General features: G+C 33.4%; 1 protein-coding gene across 1 annotated transcript in view; it reads right to left on the bottom strand.

The window, feature by feature from the left end:
• Positions 1 to 25,359, bottom strand: part of LOC143255475 (transient receptor potential-gamma protein-like) — a 113,156-nt gene that overhangs the window by 24,224 nt on the left and 63,573 nt on the right. Inside the window, exons 4-6 of the mRNA XM_076511203.1 lie at positions 18,541 to 18,885; positions 9,737 to 9,907; positions 4,255 to 4,489 (exon numbers count right to left, since the gene is read on the bottom strand). Of these exons, the coding sequence (XP_076367318.1) occupies positions 4,255 to 4,489; positions 9,737 to 9,907; positions 18,541 to 18,885 (751 nt within the window). The remainder of the gene's footprint in view (positions 1 to 4,254; positions 4,490 to 9,736; positions 9,908 to 18,540; positions 18,886 to 25,359) is intronic.

The raw sequence follows: 25,359 nt of genomic DNA, 5'->3' as shown, positions 1-25,359 counted from the left end.
TTTGCTCTCAGCTGACAAAAAGATAACAGACATTAGGGGAGAAAGAACTTATATTATCATCGAATATTTACTTTTAGGATTTACAATATCGTGTAATAAATATTTCCGTTGAAAATATAAAATAGATAATTCCTTCGATAAAATAAGTTTTTGTGCAATTGCTTTAATTTGTTCTTTGAGCTCAAAATAAATTATTCATTATTCCAGAAATATTTCGGAAGTTACAAACTTTTAATTTTAAAAAAATACTATTAAGGCTTTAATGGCGTTATTAGAGTAGCCAGTCAGCGCTATATCCGTATTTGGAAAATCAATCTAGAGAATAATTTCAATTGTTGTTAAGCGCTTCTGTTTGTACTAAATGATCAGGAAACTATTAATGTCGAGTAGCGACTGGCACAAAACACATATCTACACATAGTATTCATTTCCTCTAAAACATAGCAGAAACAATATAAATACTGCGTAAATTATTATTTAAAGAACTTGCACTGAAATCGAGAAAATGATAAATTTGATCGAAGAAACTTCAAGATCTTCAAAATTAAGCAATAGAGATATCCCTCAGCAATTTAATGTGTGTTATTTTCTTGAACAAAATATGGTCTTTCACCATATATAACTGGTACATCCTATTTAATAGGACAAATACAAGGCTGAGAAAAGTAATTTTATGCCTTATGGAAAAATGTACTGAGATGTTAGCTTACGGTTTCGTGTATTTTTTGACATCACTGTCTATGAACTGGATAAGCATCAAGTACTGAAGGATGTCGAGGAGGCATTCAGGATAAAGTTTTAAATGTGCCCTTTGATAAAGTACAAATAAGATGGATATAAAATTTTCCTATGCACAAAGTAACTGAATTATACTAACATATTTTGAATTGTAAATCATAAGTAATTCAAGTTCTTACGTTGCTAGGAAAGCTCTCAGTGTGATTTATAGTGAAACAAATGTTTTGTACAAGTACACTAAATGTGCAACATACTTATATATTAATTCATGACTGAAGTTTATCAACCCTGTAAGATCAAACGAATTGTCATGTTTCTTATGGTATCTACAGAAAAGTAAACCGATTAGACATAGGCCGACTCGCTTGAGAGATAGAAATATTTGTTACTTGCAGGAAGACATAATTTTTACGCTGCATCGCTGAACAGAATTTTGCAATGCATATTTAACTAGCTATCAAAGTTGCTTCTTTTTTGTGTTGTTTTAAGGTCTTTTACAACGATGTAAGAGTTCTCCTATTTGTATTTTGTCTTCTAGGATCTAATGTATATGCCTAACAATAATGGAATCATCACTATATATATGTATGTATGTTTGTATATACGTGTATATATGTATATAGGCGTATATCTCCAACATTCTTATGTAATGTTGTCAAGAACTTCACTACTTCAACTTCTTTGCGTTCCATATATATATTTACTACAGTTTTGTCAGGTCTCTACAAAAAAGCAGAAGTACTTTCAGCTTGTGATAGGTAAGGGCAAATTATCTCATACATAAGAAGGTTTAAGTTGTACATCAATTCAATAGCATAAAATTCTCAAACGTTTGTATCATCACGCGCAAAAACTATGTCATTGTTACTGAAGAAATATGGATATAAGATAAACATTTTATATGTCAAGTTGACACTGGTTTACTATAAGATTTTTAAAGCTTGTTTAATACGCTATTATAAGGATATTTATGTTATATTTACATAATTACAGCCATTCAATGTTATTTTGACAAAGAAATTAATGGTAGTGCTAAATCTAGATAATAAACAATTTTAAAACATATTTTGCTAAGAAAGACACAGAACACCATTTTATCTTAATGCTTGCGATTATCATTAGCATAAGTCTTAAAACTATGTGCTTTGTGTAAAGAAAATGTAAATACCATAACCAGAATTTCATCTGAAGTTTGGATTATCTGTGACAGCAACCAAGCTTTCAACAACGCACCTGTTTTCGCCGAATATTTTCCAAGTATTGAAAGTTCAAAACTTTCATAACAATACTGTGAACTAAAGCTATTTTATTCTATATAATGATTATAACATAACTTGGAATATGAGCCCAATCTGTTTCTTTCCTCTTTTGCCACTTGTTACTAATCTCTCATTCCTATCTTTTCCAATTACCTTCAATTAAGTGATTATTTCCTTATGGTTAGTTTCTGAGTGACTTAAAAAAAAGGTAATACTCCTGTCCCAGAGAAAGCTTTCCTGGATATAAAAATAAATAAGCCTGTATTATTTCATTTACCTATTTCTGGACCCTTTGTTTCTCCGAGTTATATTAGGAAATACTCAACTAAATTATACACATTTACAAAGTGTCTTGCAAATGAGTAATAATACCTCTAGAATTTGTAAGAAAATAAAAAGTTCCATAACTTTATGACCGTCTTGAAAATGTCTTCATTAATTATGCTTCTAATAAAATAGTAACTTAGTTAAAACTCTTTCTTGGTTGCTCCAACTGCTAAATTCAATGAGGAAGCTTATTATTTAAAGGTTTACGAGCAAACTAAACAACAGTTTGGAATCCCCAAAGAAACACTGGATTTTCATATATTCCAGTAATATGTACTTTGATGATTTTACAAACCACAAGAAAGAGAAGAAATAAATTTCTTAGACTGATAATCAGTTACTGACAAACGTTTTGTTATTAACATTTACTAGGCAGAAGAGCTTTTTCAATTCTTAACACCTGCTCTGTTATATTTGAAATAATACCAGTTATAACGATTTAATTTCGGTCTAATATTTTTTTACTTTATCAGTGTTTACTTGATACATTAATTTATTTTTAGCTAATTTATCTTTTATTCCCTTTTTTGTTTTTTTTTCTATGCCGAACAGAGTCAACACCACAAATATAACACAAAATAGTGTATCTTTTAATTTTTTAAAATATGTAAGCTTCTTGTTTGTTTGTTTGTTTTGGAATTTCGCACAAAACTACTCGAGGGCTATCTGTGCTAGCCGTCCCTAATTTAGCAGTGTAAGACTAGAGGGAAGGCAGCTAGTCATCACCACCCACCGCCAACTCTTGGGCTACTCTTTTACCAATGAATAGTGAGATTGACCGTCACATTATACACCCTCACGGCTGGGAGAGCGAGCATGTTTAGCGCGACGCGGGCGCGAACCCGCGACCCTCGGATTACGAGTCGCACGCCTCACGCGCTTGGCCATGCCAGGCCAAGCTTCTTGTACAAATGTACGAAACCGTGGCTGAAATACATTGTCATGTTTTACTTTTATTTTTTTTTCCTTGAGTACTTGTATATTAATATATTGTCATGTTTTATTTTTATCTATTTTTACCTTGAGTATCTATTTATTAACGTCTTGAACAATGTCTTTGTTTTAGTTCTGGGAAGATGTGCCGTGTCAGACTTTGTTGAGTACAAACTTTCCTATAGGATTACTTTTCTGTATATCTAACTTTTCTAAATGTCGAATTTTTACACGGAAATCGTTCCAGATACACTGTAGTTTTATATTGAACTGAAATGCTAACATCTTGTTTGTGTTATTCAGTAAACTTGTTAGTTGTATTTTAATATTAACCTAACTACGTTTAATGTCATGTTGCTAGCCTCTAAGTAAATAATATGTCTTTAAGAAAACCACAAAACTAAAAATGGAAATCTTTCATTAACCGCGGAAGTTTCTTTTATACAGGTTATCTGATTTTGTTGAAACTAGGAAAAAAATCTTACTAAAATGGTTATTGGTTTTACATAGATGTAAAAAGAAGAAGACAAAAAAACAAAATATGTTATCATCAGGAGATGATAATAGATACTAGGAAATACTTTACTGCGAGTTGCAGAAAACGTTTTCGCGAAAGGATCGTGCTAACGACTGACTATTCGTAAAATAACAATGAGGAACTTACTCCCAAAGACATCGTTAACAACAGACCTGAGATGAATTAATGCAATTTCTCTCATTGAGCATTTTATAGCTCCTGAGACTTAAACTATAAATCTTATTGCTATCATAATTGATTCGGATTTCGATAGTTACAACTAGATTTAAAGATAAACCTTAGTAACTAACTTGGATATATATAATATATATATACATATAAACCTCAGTAACTAACTTGGGCTTATATATATATATAGTATATATAAATCACTCTAGATTTACGTAGATTTAAATTTTCGTTATTTCAATTTCAACAGCGTTAATAAACTAGTGTGAGCTAAGAACGATTTATACTTACATAAGAACGTTACGTAAGATGCAGAGTGGCAGATGAATTTTATAAAAGGCCGACGTATGGTTCTGCCAAAGTGAGAATGAGGAGCTAACATATAGGCTGTTGAGTAAACAGGAAAAAGAGCTCCAATCCGGAAGATTTCCAAGGCTTGAAGGACGGCGTTCTTCCGCCGAAACCCAGGAAGACCTTCGTACCAGATGGACGCTAGAAGTTGCTGGACATTGGGGTGGGCGCAGAACTGGAAGTGAGATAGATATTAATTATTTATTCGTTTTAAACTTAGTATAACAATGCAAACAACAGAATTTGGAGACAGTTAAGGAGATTCGGTTTATATCGTGGCTATCTAAAAGAATAAATACCACGAAAAGTTATTCGTTTTAATAATTATTTGCTTAAAGTTTATTCATTAAGTTCGAAAGTTATAAAAATGACTAGAATGTAAAATGAAATAATTAGCCTCATTCCAGCTTATAAAGAGACAGAATAATTATTTTGCTCTTATTTGTATTTTTAAGTTTGTGTGTGCTTGTCTCCTCGGTCTATCATAGCAGGTACAATAGCGCCAATGATTCAGGCATATTGCAATATGTTAATATAGGTTGATTGAAGTTAAGCACAAAGCTACTCAATGGTTATCTGTGTTCTGTCCAACACGAGTAACAAAACCCAGGTTCTAGCGTTGTGAGTCCATATAAATACTGCTGTGCCACTGGAAAGCAGCGTATGTTAAAAAGAACAAATGTATAACCCCTTTAAATCCTTAGTGGATGGAGTTGAAGTGATTTAAAACATCGTTTAGGAAGTCTAACAGCTTTGTTTTAATAAAGAGTGTTACTGACAACTGGCTTTTTATGTTAATAAGTGAAACATAAATTTGTCCATTATCATTATACTGCTTGTATAATTGTATAGTTCATCACATGAGGCACAATTGATAATGTTGCAGTAAATACCACTTCAAGTTAACTTTAACTATGTCCATTCAATAACATTTGGCCTGGCATTGCCTAGCGCGTAAGGCGTGCGACTCGTAATCCGAGGGTCGCGGGTTCGCGCCCGCGTCGCGCTAAACATGCTCGCCCTCCCAGCTGTGGGGGTGTATAATGTTACGGTCAATCCCACTATTCGTTGGTAAAAGAGTAGCCCAAGAGTTGGCGGTGAGTGGTGATGATTAGCTGCCTTTTCTCTAGTCTTACACTGCTAAAATAGGGACGGCTAGCACAGATAGCCCTCGAGTAGCTTTGTGCGAAATTCCAAAACAAACAAATCAATAACATTTCTTGATACAATAGTGTTTTTCGAACAGTTTCAGTGCAGGGAAACTATAATAATTACATAAGTTTTAAAGTATTTTCTAAATGAAACGAAACATATCCATAATAATTCAATCCATTGCTTTAAATCTCTTGTTCAATGTTATCGGTCTTTAGTCCATATCATGTTATTAAGTGAAAGTATTAAGCTATGCTTGCGTTCAGCTATATACATGTAACCAATTATATATTCAGCTAAACATTTAATCCGCTGTACTTGTATTCAACTCTATATGTAATCAGCTACACTTGTATTTAGCTAAGTTTCGTATTCAGTTATATTTTTATTAATCAAACAGAAGTCTTATCACTTTAATTGTTTCGTTAGAAATTTATGGAAAAATAGTTATCATATATATTGTTAATTTGTTTCAGAATTTCGTGAAACGCTACGCGTAACAGTAAATCGAAGTCATAGTTCGGACACACTAATAATAGGACACACCTAACTCATTTATAAGAGAGAAGAAGAAGGGAAACGGGAGCTAAATCGGCAATAAATTACCAATAATATGAATAAAAACTAACTTTTGTTTATCTTGTATGTTAGACCCTGGAAATATTCCTGCTGGGAAGCAGTAAATGGTAAAATACAATACACAAAAATACGATATGACGAAAAGTAGTAACAGAAGATTAACAAGAGAAAATATTACGAAAAAATATAGTAATATTGAACTTTACAAATACGATTTATAATGAAACTAGCAAAGCATTCATTTTGATATGAAAACGCTAACATCAGCCAAAATAAGGTTTAATACAAAGTTTTTGTTGTTGTTTCAGAGCTAAGCTACAAAATAAGTTATGTGCATTCTGTTTACAAGAGGGTAACAATTCCTGATTTTGGCTTTATAAGTCCGTAAATTTATCGCTGACCCACGGGGGTCAACATAACGTTTACAGCCAGATTCAATGGAACCGAAACGAGGGGTTTATGTCATCATAAGGAGACCCAGAAAAATTCGAATTGTGTTTTTTTTCACATTCTTGCGTAAAATATTTCTACTCTGTGCTTTTAACAAAAATGTTTTAATAGAGTTTTATATTTTAAATGAGGTTAGCAACATTCTATGTTATAAAAATATTTTTACAGTTTTAAGTTTTTATGTTGTGATTAATTAAGTTTCTTTATTTTTATTAAATTTAAATGATTTTATCATTTCATAAGATGCTTTAACCATTTGAGTGAAGATTTTAATTAGGCTCCCTGATAATAAATATGCGGACTTAGTGCGACACCTTTCTATTCTTCTGTGGTTGTATAACATTTATTTCATTGTTATCGATTATAACATTGATGTTCACATAAATAAGCAAATTCTGTTATGAGTTTTATCGCTGATAAAAATCTTGATTTAAAAAGTATATGATGATATTCGATGATTGTGGCTCTGGCAATCTTTATTTCCTTTAAAAGATACAAAATACATTAATGTACCTGGTAGCAATGGCGGTGAACATAACAGCGACTTGCTATATACTAAACTATGTCGAAATAACATATCAAAAATAATGTAAAAAAAATGAAGACTACATTGTTTCAAGATTGATATATAGTTGTAAATTTAATTGTAATCTTTAAAATCCGAAGACAAAATACATTTTAAAAAAGGTTATTTTTAATACACACAAGTGTCAGTATATTAAAGATTTCCACAAAGAGTAACCAGAGCTTGTGAAGTGAAGCATTCAACCAAATAAGTCAGAAAATGTTCAGATGGGTACACACACAAAAATATGTTTTTTCATTAATGAAGATGAACAGATTTATGGAGAAAAATACATATGGGGAGCCATATAGATACACACAGTATCCAATACAGGCAAATACCAAATAGCCAGATAGATAGACACACCGCATATACGCTGCTGGCCAAAATCTTAGGGCCAATGAACATAAAGAAAAAATATGCATTTTGCGTTGTTAGACTCACCTACTTATTTGAGTAGAGCTTCGAAAAATGAAAATAAGAAAAGAGAAAATAAAAATAAAAAACTTTTTAAGCATTTAATAGGGTAAATGTGAACACTATGAAATTAGCCTAAATACAAGCTGGTCAAAAGTTTAAGACCATACCAAAAATAAGTCATAAACAGGGTAGGAAATGCCCAACAAGAGGTCTCAGTAGTGAGTTGCACGGCTCTCATTGCGAAAAACTTCAAATATTTGCTTTGGCATGGTCGATATAAGCGCTTGCAGAAGGCTGACTGGAATGTTATTCCACGTGGTGAAGATGGCTTCGCGAAGATCATGCACTGTTTGGAATTGACGTCCATTTCTATAAACTTCCCTTGCCATCCACCACCAAACATTTTCAATGGGGTTCAACTCGGGCAAACACGCTGGATGGTCCAAAAGAATCACGTTATTAGCCATGAAAAAGTCCTTTGTCCCGCGAGCATTATGGATTGCAGCGTTGTCCTGCTGAAAGATCCAGTCATTTCTACACAAGCGAGGACCTTCAGTCAATAAGGATGCTCTCTCCAACATGCCAATGTAGCCACCTGCCGTTTGACACCCCTGTATAACCTGAAGCTCCATTGTTCTATGGAAGGAGAAATCACCCTAGATCATGATGGAACCTCCTACACTGTGTTGTGTAGAAAATGTTTCCGGTTGGATATCCTTATCGTATCAGTAACGTTGGAAGCCATCTGGACCATCCAGATTAACTTGTTTCTCATCACAGAACAAAACCTTCGTCCACCTTTCTACGTCCCATGTTTGGTGCTTCTCAGCAAAGTTTAACCGAGCTGTTTCGTGGTGTGGAAGGAGGCGTGGCCTTTGAAGACGTTTACGGTTTTTAAAGCCTTTCTCTCGTAGATGTCGTCTTATTCTTCTTGAGTTGCGTTCTGCGTTTGTAAGGGCCTTAATCTAGTTCGACGATCGGCTGGTGTCTTGCCGGACAACCCGTCGAATCCTCCTGTTAAACGCCGGCGAATTTTTCTTGGGCAGACCACTTAAAATTCTCGTTCCGTATCCGTCAGGGTCTTTTAAGAAATTTGCAACAGCAATTTTACTACGCCCAATGGCACGTTGAGAAAGATATTGCTTTTGCAGCTCAACAATTCTGCCACGTTTAAGCTCTGTCAACTTTTTAGCATTTGCCATGTTTTTCCCAATGTAACACAGGAGATGTCAATGGGAGATGTTGACAACGCTAATGCTTGAACACAAACGACTAAATTTTGTTACGTGTTTACCGATTAACGTTTCGTTTCAGTATGGTCTTAAACTTTTGATCAGCTAGTATTTAGGCTAATTTCATAGTGTTCACATTTTCCCTATTAAATACTAAAAAAAGTTTTTTTTATTTTTATTTTCCCTTTTTTTATTTTCATCTTTCGAAGCTCTGCTCAAATAAGTGGGTGAGTCTAACAACGCAAAATGCATATTTTGTCTTTATGTTCATTAGCCTTAAGATTTTGGCCAGCAGTGTATATATGCAAACAAGTAGGCGGCTAGACATAGCACATATACAGGTAAACAGCCAAATTGACAAACATAGTATATATATACTGATAAACAGCCAAATTAATAAACATAGGATATATACAGATAAATAGCAAGATGAATAGACACAACACATAAAAAGGCAAACAGATAGATAGAAACAGTACATATACAGATAAACACTGGATATGTAGACCCAGCAAAAGTACAAACAAATAGGCTGGTGGATAAACACAGCTAATATACATATAAGTGAGCAGGTGGATAACCTGACGTAGTTGTAGCAAAACTGAAAACTTGTCTGTACGACGATCTTATTTATTGTATTTATTTTTCTCTCACATATTTCCTTTTTTATTTAAGTATTAGAACAATCCGATTTCAGTAAGCAAATTAAGTGAAAGCTTACGTTTTTCAAACCAGTGTCATGTCCAAGCGCTTTTGTTCATTCTAAGGGTTGTAATACAACACAAATCGTTTCACTTATTTTTTTTTAAAATCAGATTTAGATTATTAGTTAAATTCAAGTGACAGATTTGAACGGATATTATACGATTGTTCAAAGTCGGTATTTCAATAACAATAGTCCTTATATTTTTTTAATTATTTTGCTGTTTCATACACTATAATCGCTCTTTAGGTAAGTGGTTTATGTTCATAGAATTCATCTAAACAATAACAAGTTTTTATTATCTTAAGATAAGCAACTTACTTTTTTCTGTTTGTTTCTGATAGCTAGTTTCAGACGACTCAGATGCATACGATCACCATGGTTAAAAGCAGGCCTGCTGACATCGTAGTTGAGTATCACTTCTAACTCATACGTACTTCGAGTATGATCCAACAACGCTGTAGCAAAATTTTGACATTGTCGATAAAGTTCCTAAGATAACAACGAGAGAGAGAGAGAGAAAAAACACGATGGCAATTAATCAACTGAGCGGATATCACTATTCAGCTTCCTTTGCTGTAAATGAAGGAAGTATTATTTCCAGGCCAATTATGAGACACTGTACTTAAGTATTTTAATATTATTAATAATGAAAATTTCTATTAGAAGGTGGAAATCTTCTGATGACTAGAAAACTATATTTTCTAAAAGTTCACCTAGACGACAGAGCGAGATATGTATGCTTAAAAAACATACTGAATATTTTACCGTTTCATAATTGCAAGATCAAGATTTTGTAGAGTAATATGTTTCCTTCTTTCTCAATAGAGAAAGCAATGATAGCATGTAAATATACTATTGATATTTTATACAAAAATGACCATCAGTACGGTAAATATTTATGTCCAATAACTCCATTATTTCTCAGAAACCATTAGCATCGAAATCATAATACATTTTGTCTCGTTGGATTTCACTAATTGTAACAAAATATTTAAAAACCATGTTACTATATAATATTTGATTTACGCTACCAGGCTACAGCAGGAAAAAAAAAGGAATCAGATAAAGATATTTTGTGTTGTTATTTAAATACCGTTCTCTGAAAGCGCTGATACATATTGTACAAAAAAACGTACAACGTTAGTTTACTATACTGATATATTTTCAGACGACTAGTTTCGGCCTTAAATAAGACTAAGTCCTAAGGTTTGGTTTGTTATGAATTTTGCGTAAAGCTACTAATGAATTAACTAGCCATCCCTAATTTAGCAATGAAAAACCGAAGGGAAAGCAGCTAGTGATCATCACTCCACTGCCAACTCTTTGGCTACTCTTTTACCAACAAATAGTGGGATTGACGGTCACAGTATAAATGTCCCGACGACTTAGAGGGCGAAAAAGTTTTGTGGGACGGAGATTCGAACTTAGGACCTTCATATTTCAAACGCCCTAATCATGTCAAGCTCAAGCCCAAGGAAAAAAATACTTTATGGTAAATATCTCCTCCCTCTCCAAGAAGAATTGCCCTAAAACAAATTTTTGTGCCCAACAAAGTGGCTGTAGCGTGTCTTCCCTCCCCAAAAATGTATGCAATTTTTTGACTAAATATAAAGATCACTGTATTGGTGTTTTTGAAAGACATCTTAGAATTTAAATGGTATTTATTTCTTACACAAGAATATCAGAGTATGTTCTAAAAACAAAACTGTCTGTTGAGGGAAGAAAAACCTAGATAAATAAAAGTGAAGACTAACTTAAAACTATGTATCATGGGTTAACTTCTACACAGAGCTATTTTACTCAAGTCATACTGGGAAACACAATTTTATAAGTATCCACAGAACTACTTTTAGTGAGAGAACAAATTTACTGGCTAACTTAATATTTTAAGTTATATTTATCGAACTGTAAGACGGTTATGTATCGAATAATGGAAAATATGTGTTCCGATAATGAATGTTAATGCCGTGTGGAATTTTAACTTTGTACATGAAATTTTTGATCTGAGAAATGCACATAAACAAGGATACATAGATGATAATAATGATAATGGCTTAAATATGATCGACTCATATTGAATCCTAGGAAAAAATTTAATCATTTAAAATCTGCCATTTATCCCAGCTATTGGCTAGTGGAAAGATAAAAACTGACTTTATTATTTTAACCTCCTTCTACTGTAAAAAAAGTATACGCGGACATAGAAAGTTATATTAAATCGCATACAGGTATTCAAACAAGAGAAAAATCTGTTCAAACTGAGGGTGATCTGCAACCTTTACTGGTGATACTTATCGTGTTAGAATATACTTGGTTACAAATAAATATGTTCATATGGAAATCAATACATTTTTATTATTATGATCTCTTTGTCCAAGTAGTCAGAAAAGATGGCTCTACAGGATAGTAAAGCAAAAACTCTAGTGTCTGATCTGTACACGATGTACCAAAGAAGACATTTTAGCAGTCTCAGTTCTCATTAGGGGAGATATTTCGTCAGTTTAGTTTTGAATGTCCTTATACAGCGATCAGGAACAGCACAAAAAGTTTCATCTGCATAACGAAATCAAACTAATAGATTTGTACAGAGCTTTAATCAAACACTGCAAAATATGCTTGTAAAGGTGTGCCTGGTGATCAAAGGCAGTGAGACAAAATTTCGATGAATTTTTAGTGCAAAGTGTATTCAATGATGTATACAACAAAAAGAGTAAAAGTAGATCATATAAGAGTCTAGTATTTTGGCAAGGCACTTTTGGCGGAAATAATTGGAAAACATATTATATGAATAAAGAAATACTCCCTGGAGAAAAACGACTTTAGGAAGTTAATAAGGAAGAAGTTATTTTAGAGTCATTTCACTCCAGAGGAAATTACTTAAGGTAATTTTCCTGAGAAGTGAGAATGGCTCAGAGAAAAAAGATATTTTGGAACACCTGCATAAGGTGCTATTTACTGAAATATATTTTTGTAAACAAATTTAATAGTTCTGTTAAATGATGCTATGTAATTGATATGGAAATAACAAAGAGATTTTGCTTTGTTTTTCAAGATAAAAAATTCAACTTATATTGGATATATTAACTGTGTTATATCCATATAGTCGTATATTTTCAAGTCCGTAATACTTTTCTTTGTTTACCATTATTAAATACTGCACTCACTACTCTGAGTTAGTACAAACGATTTTAAATAAAGAAAGTGATAATATGGAAGACACATGCAAAAATTGTAGCCAACTGATAAGTGTTAAATAGGAAAGTGAAAATTATAAGTGAATAAGAAATTATAAAAATCTATACTAATTACCTAAGTCTTAGTGTCTTTACATGAACACTAATTGGTGTTAGGGCGGAATAGCTGGCCTCAGTTTTGAAAATATCGAGAAATTTACAATGTTAGAGAAGAAGAAGAGTATTTCTTCGCTGAATATTTTGGCAGAAACATTAGTTTTATAACCAGGGTTATTGTGTTTATATATCGCACTTTCAAATCAGGCCCAGCTTTCACCGAAGTATTCTTTTGTTCCAGATTAATTACGTCAGTAATCACTCTCTTTACACATATTTAAGGATAAATTGGCTCTCAACTTATAACAACTCGTAAAACATCTTCACATTGCTTGTACATGACCCACCATCAAAGTGTAGCACAATGGAAAAAACTGATCAATCGAATACAAGCTATTTCAGATTACTGCTATAATATATTAAGTGTTGTAATACTATCCCAACTATTCCAACCTTATTTTCTTACTTTTTGGTGCTCACATTCCTAATTCCTAATTTTTTATTGAAAAATGTTTCACAGATGTCTCATAGCTTTTAATAGTTCTGAGTCTTAAGAGTGTTTGGACTCTAGGCCTATTCTTCAGTATCTTTTTTAAAAGCTATCTATCGACATTCCTTGGCTTTTGCTGATATCCTTGCTATAGTTTTTCTTCCATCTAGCCAGGATGACGGCATTTATTGAGGCTAGTTTAATAGATAAGCCTTGTTTCGCATATTAAGCATTATTTTTTATACCCTTACTTCTACTCTCGCAGTAACGATATTTTTCTGAGACAAAATTCTTTCAAGGTTATCAACATAAGATTTTATCATTTTCTCTCTTCTCGTTTCTTTGAAAGACATATTTTAAAAATCGCACTGTTTCAAGTACAACCTTAGATGTCAATAGGTCGTAGTTAGGACTAAGATCTAGAGAATCTACGTAGTCCAAGTTTTTTAATCTACCTAATGCTCCTGCAGGTTGGTCATGAGAGCGAGTTGTTATTTGGTATCTTATAGATCATGCTCTTAATCATAGAATATGGCTACTAGTATATTGTTATCTCATTAGTAGGGTTGTATATATATTTTTTATTATTACTTGTTATTACCAAGGTTATACACAAAGCTTAAAAACTGCTTTTAGCCAAGGTAGCGTAATTCATCCATGTGCATTTATTTTTGGATAAGGTGAATGCAGGCGGGAACTATGCCTTTTAAATAACATTAGTAATTTAATCAATCAGATAGTCAAATTGACAAATTTGTGATTTTATGAAAATTTTGATTTACTTTACCAACTTATTACTGTATGTAAAGTGCATATAAAGATTTGCTTATATGCTGTTGGCAGTGTGTTTGAGATTTTACTTTGTATTGCACATATTGCACTCTGCCTCATTTTTATTATCAGTATTACCGTACTTATGATATACTGTGTTTTCCAATTTCTAGCTCTAACTGTTACACTATATCATCAGTTTTACTTTTTATTACAAAGCGAGTCATATAACACTGGTTTGGGTATAATCTTTTAATTTAGATTTTAGTAGTATAACGTTAGATAGGACTTAGTAAATGTAAGAGCTCTTTAGGCTTAGTTATAATTGAACATTCAGTGAAATTTTAAAACAAACTTAATACATTGTTTTATTTATCAAATACAGCCTAGAAACTAGTTAATTGTTAAACTTAAACTTAACAGTGTTAACAACAGGCTACTCGTAATCGATTGTTTATTTTAATTTTACAGTTAGCCAGAAATAGAGTACAACAGCAGATCGTTAATTTAATTACAGTTCTACTTTTCTATTTCAAAGGTCTCGTTAGACCTTACATGTTATTATGTATCATTAAGACTAATTCAGGATTAAGCGTTCTCAGCTTGTTAGGTGCGACAAGTGCAACGAATGTGTTTTATTTGGGAACTCTGGACTACAGGAAACTAGCAGTAGAAATGCTTATTTTATATGTAGAGTTCACAGGTTAAAGAAATGGTTGTAGTCTATTCTAGCTAAAGTTGAGGTAATAGATAAAGAGAAGTATAAACTATGAGAATTAACAGTAGAACTTCAAGAGAAGCTTAAGATTTTACATGCAAGAGAGGCATCAGCTAAGATTAACAATGGTGTTCAGAAAGTTAGAAAGAGTAGTATTAAAGTTAAAAGTAGTTAACTTAATTGTAAAGATTCTATGCTACTGAGCAACAGATTTCTGCCCTTGGCTTATATAAACAAGGAAGTACTAGAGGGAGAGTAAGCAAAAGGAATATAGAAGGATGTGTATTGTGACCCTAAAGTGGTTGTAGATGATTCTTTGATACAAAATGTGGATAGAATAGTCTATGAGACAAAGAGGCAGAAAAAGAATTAGATCATGCTACCCTCGGGCACAGGTGAAAGGTTAACTTCTTATACAAAAACGGTTGAGAGGGTTGGTGGGTGTGGGTGTTTTTCTTTTAGCAAAGCCACCTCGTGCTATCTGCTGTGTCCACCAAGGGGAATCGAACCTCTTATTTTAGCGTTGTAAATCCGTAGACCTACTGCTTTTCCAACGGGGGACAATATGGAATCATGATCACTACCTATATTTTTTTTGTACACGGCACTGAAGAGGATGTTGCTGCTTTACAAAAGGATTTAGATAAGTTAGTGAGTTGGACAAATAAATGGTGGATGCGTTTTAATTATGATGAATGCAAGATATTGCACGTGGTTATCGCAATATGATTTATAAGTGTAATTTGGATGGAAATAACCTTAAGAGTGTTAAATAAAAGTAAAGGATATTGGTGTAATGGTTGATCAGTCTCTTAAGCAATCCAAGCAGTTACTAGTGGTAGGACAAATATGATATCGAATATACAAAAATATTGAATACAAGTCTAAATATGTCATAATTTCATTGTATAGGTCAATGGTTGGACCACATTTGAAGTATTGTGTGCAGTATTTGGCTTCTGACCTTAGGAAAGACATTAACTTGCTGTAAAGAGTTTAGAGAAAGGTAATTAAAATGATACCTGGAATGGAGGGGTGGTCATATAAGGAGAGATTAAGATTCTTAAAATTGTTTCTTCTTGAAAGAAAGAAGACTTAGAGGGAATATGATTGAAGTTTTTAAGATTGTAACAGGAATTGGTAATGTTAATGCATCAACATTTTACATATTTATCAGCGAAAATTATAGAACGAGGGGACATAAATATAGATTTGGGCAATTTTATTTTTCAGAAAGGGTGGTTGAGCTATAGAATAGGCTGCCTTTCAATAATGTGGAGGCAGTAAATTTGAGTGAGTTTTATAAACAGCTTGATTGATGATAAGGGCTGGCTTCAATTTTTCTATTTAATAGTTTTAGACTTCCTTAGAGGATGGGACAGCTGAGATGGATCAACAGGTTCCTTGTTGTCCTTAAACAATCTGTTATGTTAAAACAAAGCTCCAAAGTCCTTGTTTATTTTTTAGTAAAACAAAGATTATTAAACTACTGCCTTATCAGTAATAACTAGAAAAGAATGTATACTTTTACAGCATTTCTGTAAAATATATCATTTAATACGTTCAATCTGTAACATGTAATTAGTTTATCATATTTCATCCACCATAAATACACACATGTGAAAAAGTCATGTGAAAAAGTTAGGACACCCTATAAATGCCTGTGTATTTGTGTAACTTTTTTGGATATATAGATATTTAAATCTCAGTTTCAACAATACTGAGTGATTATAGGAATATAACTAAACAATTAAAATTGAAGAAAAGGCTTTTCAAGATCTTCTGTAAATGTAATTCTACAAAAATGCATATTCTAACTGAGGAAAACGTTAGGACACCCTAACCTCTAATAGCTGGTGTTTCCCCCTTTGGCTGAAATCACTGCAGTGAGACGCTTCTTGTAGCCATCTACCAGTCTCTGACGTCGGTCTGAAGAAAGTTTGCCCAACTCCTCAAGGCAGAATTCTGTCAGCTGTGAGATGTTTGAGGGGTTTCTTGTATGTACAGCCCGTTTCAAATCACCCCACAGCATCTCAATGGGATTAAGATTTGGGCTATGACTCGGGCATTCCAGGACTCTCCATTTCTTAGTTTTCAGCCAGTCCTTGGTGGACTTACTGGTATGTTTTGGGTCATTGTCGTGTTGCAGGGTCCATTTCCGCTTCAGCTTTAATTTTCTTACAGCTGGTCTCACATGATCCTCAAGCACCCTCTGATACATAGTAGAATTCATGGTGGATTCTATGGTTGTGAGCTGTCTAGGTCCTTCTGCAGCAAAGCAGCCCCAAACCATGACACATCCACCTCCATGCTTCACAGTTGGTATGAGTTTCTTTTCCTGGAATGCTGTATTTGATTTACGCCAAACATGTTCTCTGTTCTGGTGTCCAAATAATTCAATTTTGGACTCATCTGACCAAAGAACATTATTCCAGAAGTCCTGGTCTTTGTCTACATTCTCTCTGGCAGACTTCAGTCTGACCTTGAGGTTTCTCTTAGAGAGCAAAGGTTTTCTCCTTGCACACCTTCCATGCAAATTACACTTGTACAGTCTCTTTCTGATTGTAGAGGTATGCACTTTCACATAAACAGTAGCAAGAGCCTGCTGTAGGTCCCGTGATGACATGTTAGGGTGTTTGGAGACCTCTTTTAGCATTTTGCGATCTGCTCTCGGGGCGAACTTGCTTGGACGACCAGACCTGGGCATGTTGGCAGTTGTTTTGAAAGCCTTCCACTTGTTGACTATTTTCCGGACAGCGGAATGGCTGATTTAAAAATCTGTTGGGATCTTTTTAAATCCCTTACCAGACTCATAAGCTGCTACAACGATCTTCTAATCACGTGTAGGCCCGGCATGGCCTAGCGCATTAAGGCGTGCGCTTCGTAATCTGAGGGTCGCGGGTTCGCGCCAAACATGCTCGCTCTCCCAGCCATGGGGGCGTTATAAGTTGACGGTCAATCCCACTATTCGTTGGTAAAAGAGTAGCCCAAGAGTTGGCGGTGGATGGTGATGACTAGCTGCCTTCCCTCTAGTCTTACACTGCTAAATTAGGGACGGCTAGCACAGATAGCCCTCGAGTAGCTTTGTGCGACATTCCAAAACCAACAAAAAACCAACCTAATCACGTGCACCTGATGTGATACACCTGTGTGTGAGTTGAGCCATTTTAATTGGGTATAAATGTGGGGGTGTCCTACCTTTTTTCTCAGTTAGAATATGCGTTTTTGTAGAATTACATTTTACAGAGGATCTTGAATAGTCTTTTCTTAAGTTTTAATTGTTTAGTTATATTCCTATAATCTCTCAGTATTGTTGAAATTGAAATTAAATGTCTATATATCCAAAAATGTTACAAAAATACACAGACTATCATAGGATGTCCTAACTTTTTCACATGACTGTGTATATATATATACATAAACATAAAAGGTGGCTTTAGAAAAATTTATATTACTGATTTCTGCATTGTATTCTAATGTCCTACGACCATCAGAAAAGTCGCACTCATAGTAGGTAAAAGGTATAGTAAGTTTTATCTAAGACGTTACGATTACTTTTATTATAACATTTTCTCATAATCGTAGTTGAACCTGATATTTGATACTTAATGTCGGGAAATGCACTTCTTTCATAACAAACATATATTATTGCATCTGTTGGAAGACTAAAACGAATGTTTTTCGCAGAGTTGTAGCCTTTAAAGTAATTTGCTTCTCTGTACGATAGTAGTCCACATTTGTAAAATCAAAACAGTATCATAATTATACACAAACTATGAATTGTTCTAATGAATTGTTAGAGTTGTTCGAAGAATAATTAGGTTTTGGGTTGTTATTTCTAGGGAAATGTTACCTGATACTCGTTTTTAAATTCATGTTCCATAAAACTTAATTTGCGTAGCTCCCAACTCAGTTCGAAGGCGGTCAGAATTGGGTCTTTACTAGAGAGCGAGATGAGCGAGGGCGAGGCCAGAGCAAGATAAGCGTTAATCCTAGAACGTGAGTGTCGCAGACTGTCTTCAGAACTGGATACCACACACTCCCTGCACCCACACCGGACGTGATGAGGGGTTGGAAGCGTAGCTCCACGATCCAACAAGATTTTGATAATTTCATAGTTGTCTCGATGAGCAGCAAGGGTCAGAGGTGAAATATCTGGTGTGAAGGTTGCTGTGTCTCTGTCTATGGCCTCCCAACTCTAAAAAAATAAAAAAAACACAAGTACTTCTTTTCTCACCATCTGCTCAGCTTATTTTATGAGTTTATAAATAATACTTAGGTGAATGTGGGCCAGTTTAAAGGTGACTGTTTTTACTTCCCTGCTATATTTCAATCAAGTTTTAAAATTGCTAAAGACAACTCCTCGAATCAATTTTCACAGTGAAATTCTTTAAACTTTGGAATACATGTGAATGATAAATCCAACAGCATTAAATATACACATATGTGAATCAGTGATGAGTTACAATAAACTAGACATCTACAAGTGCTGCAGTATTATAAACACGTTACAAGCAGCTACATTCTTATTATTAGGTAATTCAATAACGGAACAGATAATCAGAAGTTATTGAAGCTGTTAATTCAACAAATGCGATCAAAATAACTGGTTATTCGAAAATATATATTGTCTAATAGTTAAAGTTGTTGACAGTTAGGCTGATAAAACATTAAATAATTACTGTTTATTAACATACTTATGTGCTAAACTAAATTTGCAAGAATTGATTACAAAAGAAAAACTTTCTCAATGTGCGTGTGTTTTTCTTTTAGCAAAGCCACATTGAGCTATCTGCTGAACCACCAAAGGAAATCGAATCCCTGATTTTATCGTAGTAAATCCGTAGACTTAACGTTGTACTAGAGGGGGACTGTGAATAGATTGAATAAAAATACACGAAACAAGAGGAAAATGTCACTTAACGAAACTTCAATACACGAAACAAGAGGAAAATGTCACTTATCGTAACTTCCTCTTCCTAACATTTGAACATTATGGGATGCACTTTACTAGTTATCCACGAATAGAGCAGAACAGCAAAACTTTAATTTAGTTACAGTTCTACTTTTCTGTTTCAAAGGTCTCGTTAGATCTCACATGTTTATGCGTATTAATAAATTAACGTAAGTTTCACATAAAAGATGATAGTGACTAGATTTAAAGAGATACGTGCTTGCCAATTAGTGATAAAAACTGTTTTTAAAATATCTCACTTCTGTCTTTTCTATTTAAATATCACTCGTGAAACTGTCTCGTAGTTCAGTAACAGATGGAAAGAAACTCTTATTTGCAAGTAAAACTTTAATTGAAGGTGTCAGATAAGCGATTCGAGAAAACAAATATGAATAGTAGATAAAACGCTGCATACTTATATATATATATTAAATTATATTTTAACATGCATATTTGAAAATTATTTATTATTATTAAAGCTGAAATGGAGAATAAAATGCACATTTCTCCATAACTGAATAATGACTGTTGACTTCTATCTCAATGAAAGTTATATTACACAGGCTTGTAATACTCTAATAATATAATAATCATATAACTATACACTGACTGGTCGCTTTATTAGAACAGCCACCAGCTATTAGGACCATAAATGTATACAAAAGGTGACGAACAGTGCCTTAATGAACTGTAAGGTTCGCACATGTTCAGCATAATAAATCTGTGATAGAGGATAGTACTGCTATAAAGACTCATACCCTATCGGAAAACAGATACACTGCCAGCCAAATTCTTAAGGCCAATGAACATAAAGAAAAAATATGCATTTTGCGTTGTTAGACTCAATCACTTATTTGAGTAGAGCTTCGAAAGAAGAAAATAAGACCTTAAGATTTTGGTCAGCAGTGTGTATATTTATTTTCACTCATTGATTAGCAAACGAGACATTATTAAATGAGAAAATTTTTGCGTGTAAGAGTAGAATAATTAACCATTTCGTCACATGATGGCCCGGCATGGCCAGATGGTTAAGGTGTTCGACTCGTAATCTGAGGGTTCGAATTCCCGTAACACCAAACATACTCTCCCTTTCAGCCGTGGGGGCGTTATAATGTTTTGGTCAATCTCACTATTCGTTGGTAAAAGAGTAGCCCAAGAGTTGACGGTTGGTGGTGATGACTAGCTGCATTTCCTCTGGTCTTATACTGCTAAATTAGGGACGGCTAGCGCAGATAGCTCTGGTGTAGCTTTGCGCGAAATACAAAAACAAGCAAACAAGTCACATGATTAGTCTATTTTGCAGTTGCATATAGAAGGGGTTTTCTTCAAATACGTGTGAGTCCTAACAAAAATATTAATTAGTGTAAGATTATATTTCGTTTCTGAGCAATATACTCATGAAAGAGTTGTAACTATAGCGTGTGTATCATATAAGCATATGGTTATGCAAAACAGGGCTGTGAAATTTTTGACCAAGTCTAACATCAGTGAAACGTTTATTCCTAAACCTGGTGAGTACATATAAACTATTATGGCATATTCTTTTAACAACACTTGGAATAAACTGTTGAAATCATAGACGAATATTTCTAAGTTCAGGGACCTAAAACGCTAAAATCTTCTGTTTGATTCCCTGCAGTAGACACAGTTTAGATTTTGTGTCATTTAGAAGCCAATAACTAAATTTCGTATTTTAAGTAAACATTTACAACTCGTTATAAAAACACCTTAATAGATGATACGAAAGTAAATGTTTACTCTTAGAAAGACAGTATTTTGTTATTATCGTGATATTTACTCTTCTGGTTTGAATCAAATAAATTACAACGAAGAAATAAGTTTGCATATTTCATTGTTTAATTTATATACTTTATGTTTTTGATGGAATGAAAAATGTAAAGATTTAAAATGTTGAAGAAGATAGAATGGATCAAATAAAACCTTTGTAATTTTGGATCATTTCGTGCAAAACACGTGTATAATTAAAATTTGGTTAATATTACAAAAACATTTTTTAGCATAATAAAATTCTTAATATACATTTTATTCCTCAAACATTTCTAAAAAAAAGTACAATTGGCAGGGGAAATTTATATTGACATTATCTTAAATAGTATACACGTCCTAAAGTTGTATAACTACTTTACTTAAAATCTTTTGCTTTCTTTATCTGTTATGATATAACTTGTATTAGAATATTTAAGTTATCTCTATTTACAGAGAATTGATTGATTTTATTTTTTAAAATGTTCAAATTCAGGCAAAAGAACACTAATTAATGTATTTTACCTACAGTATGTAGTTCATGAACAATGAGCTATCGGTACTCTGCCTGTCACGGGTTTTGAAACTCGAATTGCAGCATCTTAAGCCTACAGACTCATCGCTGAGACACTAGGGGGAAGATAGCAAGCTAAGAAAATGTTTTACCGATACTACTGTTTAGACATAAACTCTAACCATGTTTCATTTTGTTAAAGTAGGAAAAAGCTTAATCTACTGAGTTTTCAACTTGAAAGTCAAATCTATTGATATATTAATTGTTTGAACAAATTACGCTACTTGTTTTGTTTTTTTGGTAAACAACATTTACGTTTGCCTAGGATAAAGAAGAGAAGGACCTGCAGAAAGTAGAAGAAAGAGTTTTATCGTGACAAACAGTACATTAACATTTATCTACAGCAATCAGCCTAAAACCAATGGCTAATGGCTAAAATATACAGAGCTTAATAAACTGGTTGTTAAAGTGAGATCTTTTAACATGAAAACTACTTCAAAACAATCTAATTTATCGATGCTGAAAGTCGCTGTAAAACGATTATTTTATAGCCTGAAACTCATGATAATCCAGTTTTTTAGTTAACTTAATGCATAACCAAAATTTATGTGCCTCAGTACTGTTCTTACTAGTTATTTTCGTTTGAATGGTAGTGTCTTGAAAATTTTGTTTAATTGTGTCACTATTAACCTTAAAAAACTCGTATAATTTTCAACGAAAATTAGTTCAATTTCTCACCCGCTCTAGTGTATAGTGATTAAGAGAAACTTTTAGCAAAACGATATTTGTTGAATTTTTTTATTAAATAGTTTATTTTTGAAAGAGTAAACTTTATTTTATCATCTGTCTCTTATAGCCAAAAACCTTTAAGATAACTTTTTCTACACTTCATCCCTAATGAAATAAAACTTGTTATCTGGATTGAAGAAAATTAACGTGGGTTTCACAATTGAAACAAAAAAATGTATATTATAGTATATTTCAGTTTATTTTTATGATATTTTCATGTGAAAATACCAATGACTTATATAATCAAAACTTGTTTTGGAAAACATTTGTACTCTTGATTTCATTAAATGTTTCTATCAGTAACTTCGTGACTTGAAACTACAAACCAGTAGAAACGTGAATGTACAATTGGTTACAATTTGCTGATTTTTACTATTTGCTAAGGACAGGTGAGTTAAGGCGTTCGACTCGTAACTTAACGGTCGCGGGTTCGAATCCCCGTCGCACCAAACATGGTCGCCCTTTCAGCCGTGGGGACGCTATAATGTTACGGTCAATCCCACTATTCGTTGGTAAAAGAGTAGCCCAAGAGTTGGCAGTGAGTGCTGATGACTAGCTACCTTCTCTTTAGTCTTACATTGCTAAATTAGGGACGGTTTGCGCGAAATTCAAAATAAACCAAATAAACAAGCTCTACTCATTTCACTGTTTGAAGACTGATACTAATTTTAATATTTTGGTCTCACTACTTATTGTTTCGTTTTTTATACATATCTATTCTATTATTAACAGTTCAGTTTCACGTACCCTATTCATAGCCTTGCATACAGCTACTAATGAAAAATGAATACTTGCGCAATTTTTACATCAACTTTCACTGACCAGCTAATTTTTTTATTTCTATACACTTCATGAGTGGGTATTTCAGTAAGAATGATTACTACTTGTTACTACTGTTCATCTTATTTATTGAGGTTTTAAATATGTAACTGTACTGCAGCTCCTTTTTATATCCTTTTGCCTCATCTCTCCCACACATTTTAAAAATTATATATAACTTAGTACTTAGTAAACGAGTGTAACTGTTTTCTATATAATTCCGTTTAACACTGACTAGTTTTATTTAATTATTGGCTTGCAAAATACAAAAACACAGTCTTACTTTTAAAAAGTAAACAATATAAAAGTAACTCATGATATTAGCAGAATATGAAGTTTATGTAACAAGAATAATGTTTTGATATTTTAGTGTAAAAATGTCAGTCAAAAAGTTAGTTTATGAATGAAGCATAAACACAAAACTTTTTATTCCGACTTAAATAATATGATGTTTGTCGGCGGAATTTAAAGAATGTATTGCAATCTTGTTTTTTGTGTGTTTTTTTAGTTACGGCTGAACATATCTAGTTGAAATCATTTCTACTCGACAGAATAAATGCCAATATAACAAAGTTGTATTGCATGTGTGATTAACTGTGTGATGTACTACATCTGTAAGCCCTTCGGGCAAAATGGTTCTTTCATAATACATTGATACTGACGATGGATGTTTGGCAGCAGCTCTGTGTATGTTCAGCGTCGAGAGAGAATAAAGCTTTATCTAGACCAAAGACACCAAAATTTCACAAAACGGTGAAAGTGCTAAAATGATGTAGTTTCATGTGCGGATTTATTTTGCCACACATCTTTGTGGTGATAACTTATCTAAGCTACAGAGAAAAGGATTCAAGAACTGATGGCATGAGAGGAGGCTGTGCCAATTCCTTTTTCTAAATTAGTGTGCTTTCTGGAAATTAATAGGATCTATGAGCCCAACAGTATCTCATGTAAATAACCGTGGCTGAGTCTTTTATTGGTTTAGATGAGTCATTGACTACGTCACGCTTCCGAGTGACATCAGAGTGTTTCAAAAATATGGCATTAAATGGTTTGTTATCTTCCAGGGAAGAAACCCGAATAGCACGAGCTACTTTAGTGCAAAATATACAGGAAAACCTCAAATATTGCAAAATCGTCCTACGTTACAACGGAAGCACTTTAAAAGTTTAATAAACTATCTATAACTGTTTAAAAATATCAGGAACCAGCAAAGCCGATCTCCCACTTGTATAACTGAATTTAAGAAAGCCTATCTTAAATTAAGATAGGTTTAAGGTTTCAGCACTCTCAGATTTGATTGTATTATAAGAATAGGAGCCAATACAAATAATCAGTTTAAAATAACTGAATTGCCCTCCCTTCGGTCGGCAGATGAAAAACCTAGATCCTTATATCTGAATCTTAGAGTCCCTGGCTGGAATTACCAAATTTTTTGTTGTATGTTGAATTTTATCGATATTTATGTATAATATTTCTACATTACTATCTGACGTAACGTTTAATTGATGAGCGAGTTTATTGTATCTATTCTTAGCTTCATAGTATTTTAATTTCGACAATCTACTTAGGAAAAAAAAACTAATATATCACTAAATGGCGCTTTACTGCAAATAACTTTGTCGAATTTCAGTCTAAGTTACTCGATGAGCTGGAGGGAGGACAGCTTGTCAACATCACTCACCGCTAACTCGTAAGCTATTCTAACGGAATAGTGGTAGTTGACGGTCATTTTTATAATAATACACCCACAGTCCCAGAGTGCAGAGCGTGGTTTTTGTGTGTGTATGTGTGTTTTGTTGTTGTTTTCTTATGGCGGTAACAGAGAAGGATCC

This window comes from Tachypleus tridentatus, chromosome 1 (assembly GCF_004210375.1).
Source record: "Tachypleus tridentatus isolate NWPU-2018 chromosome 1, ASM421037v1, whole genome shotgun sequence".
Taxonomy (NCBI): Eukaryota; Metazoa; Arthropoda; class Merostomata; order Xiphosura; family Limulidae; genus Tachypleus; species Tachypleus tridentatus.
The sequence above is the reverse complement of the archived record's forward strand: the minus strand, read 5'-3'. Positions and strand labels throughout refer to the sequence as shown.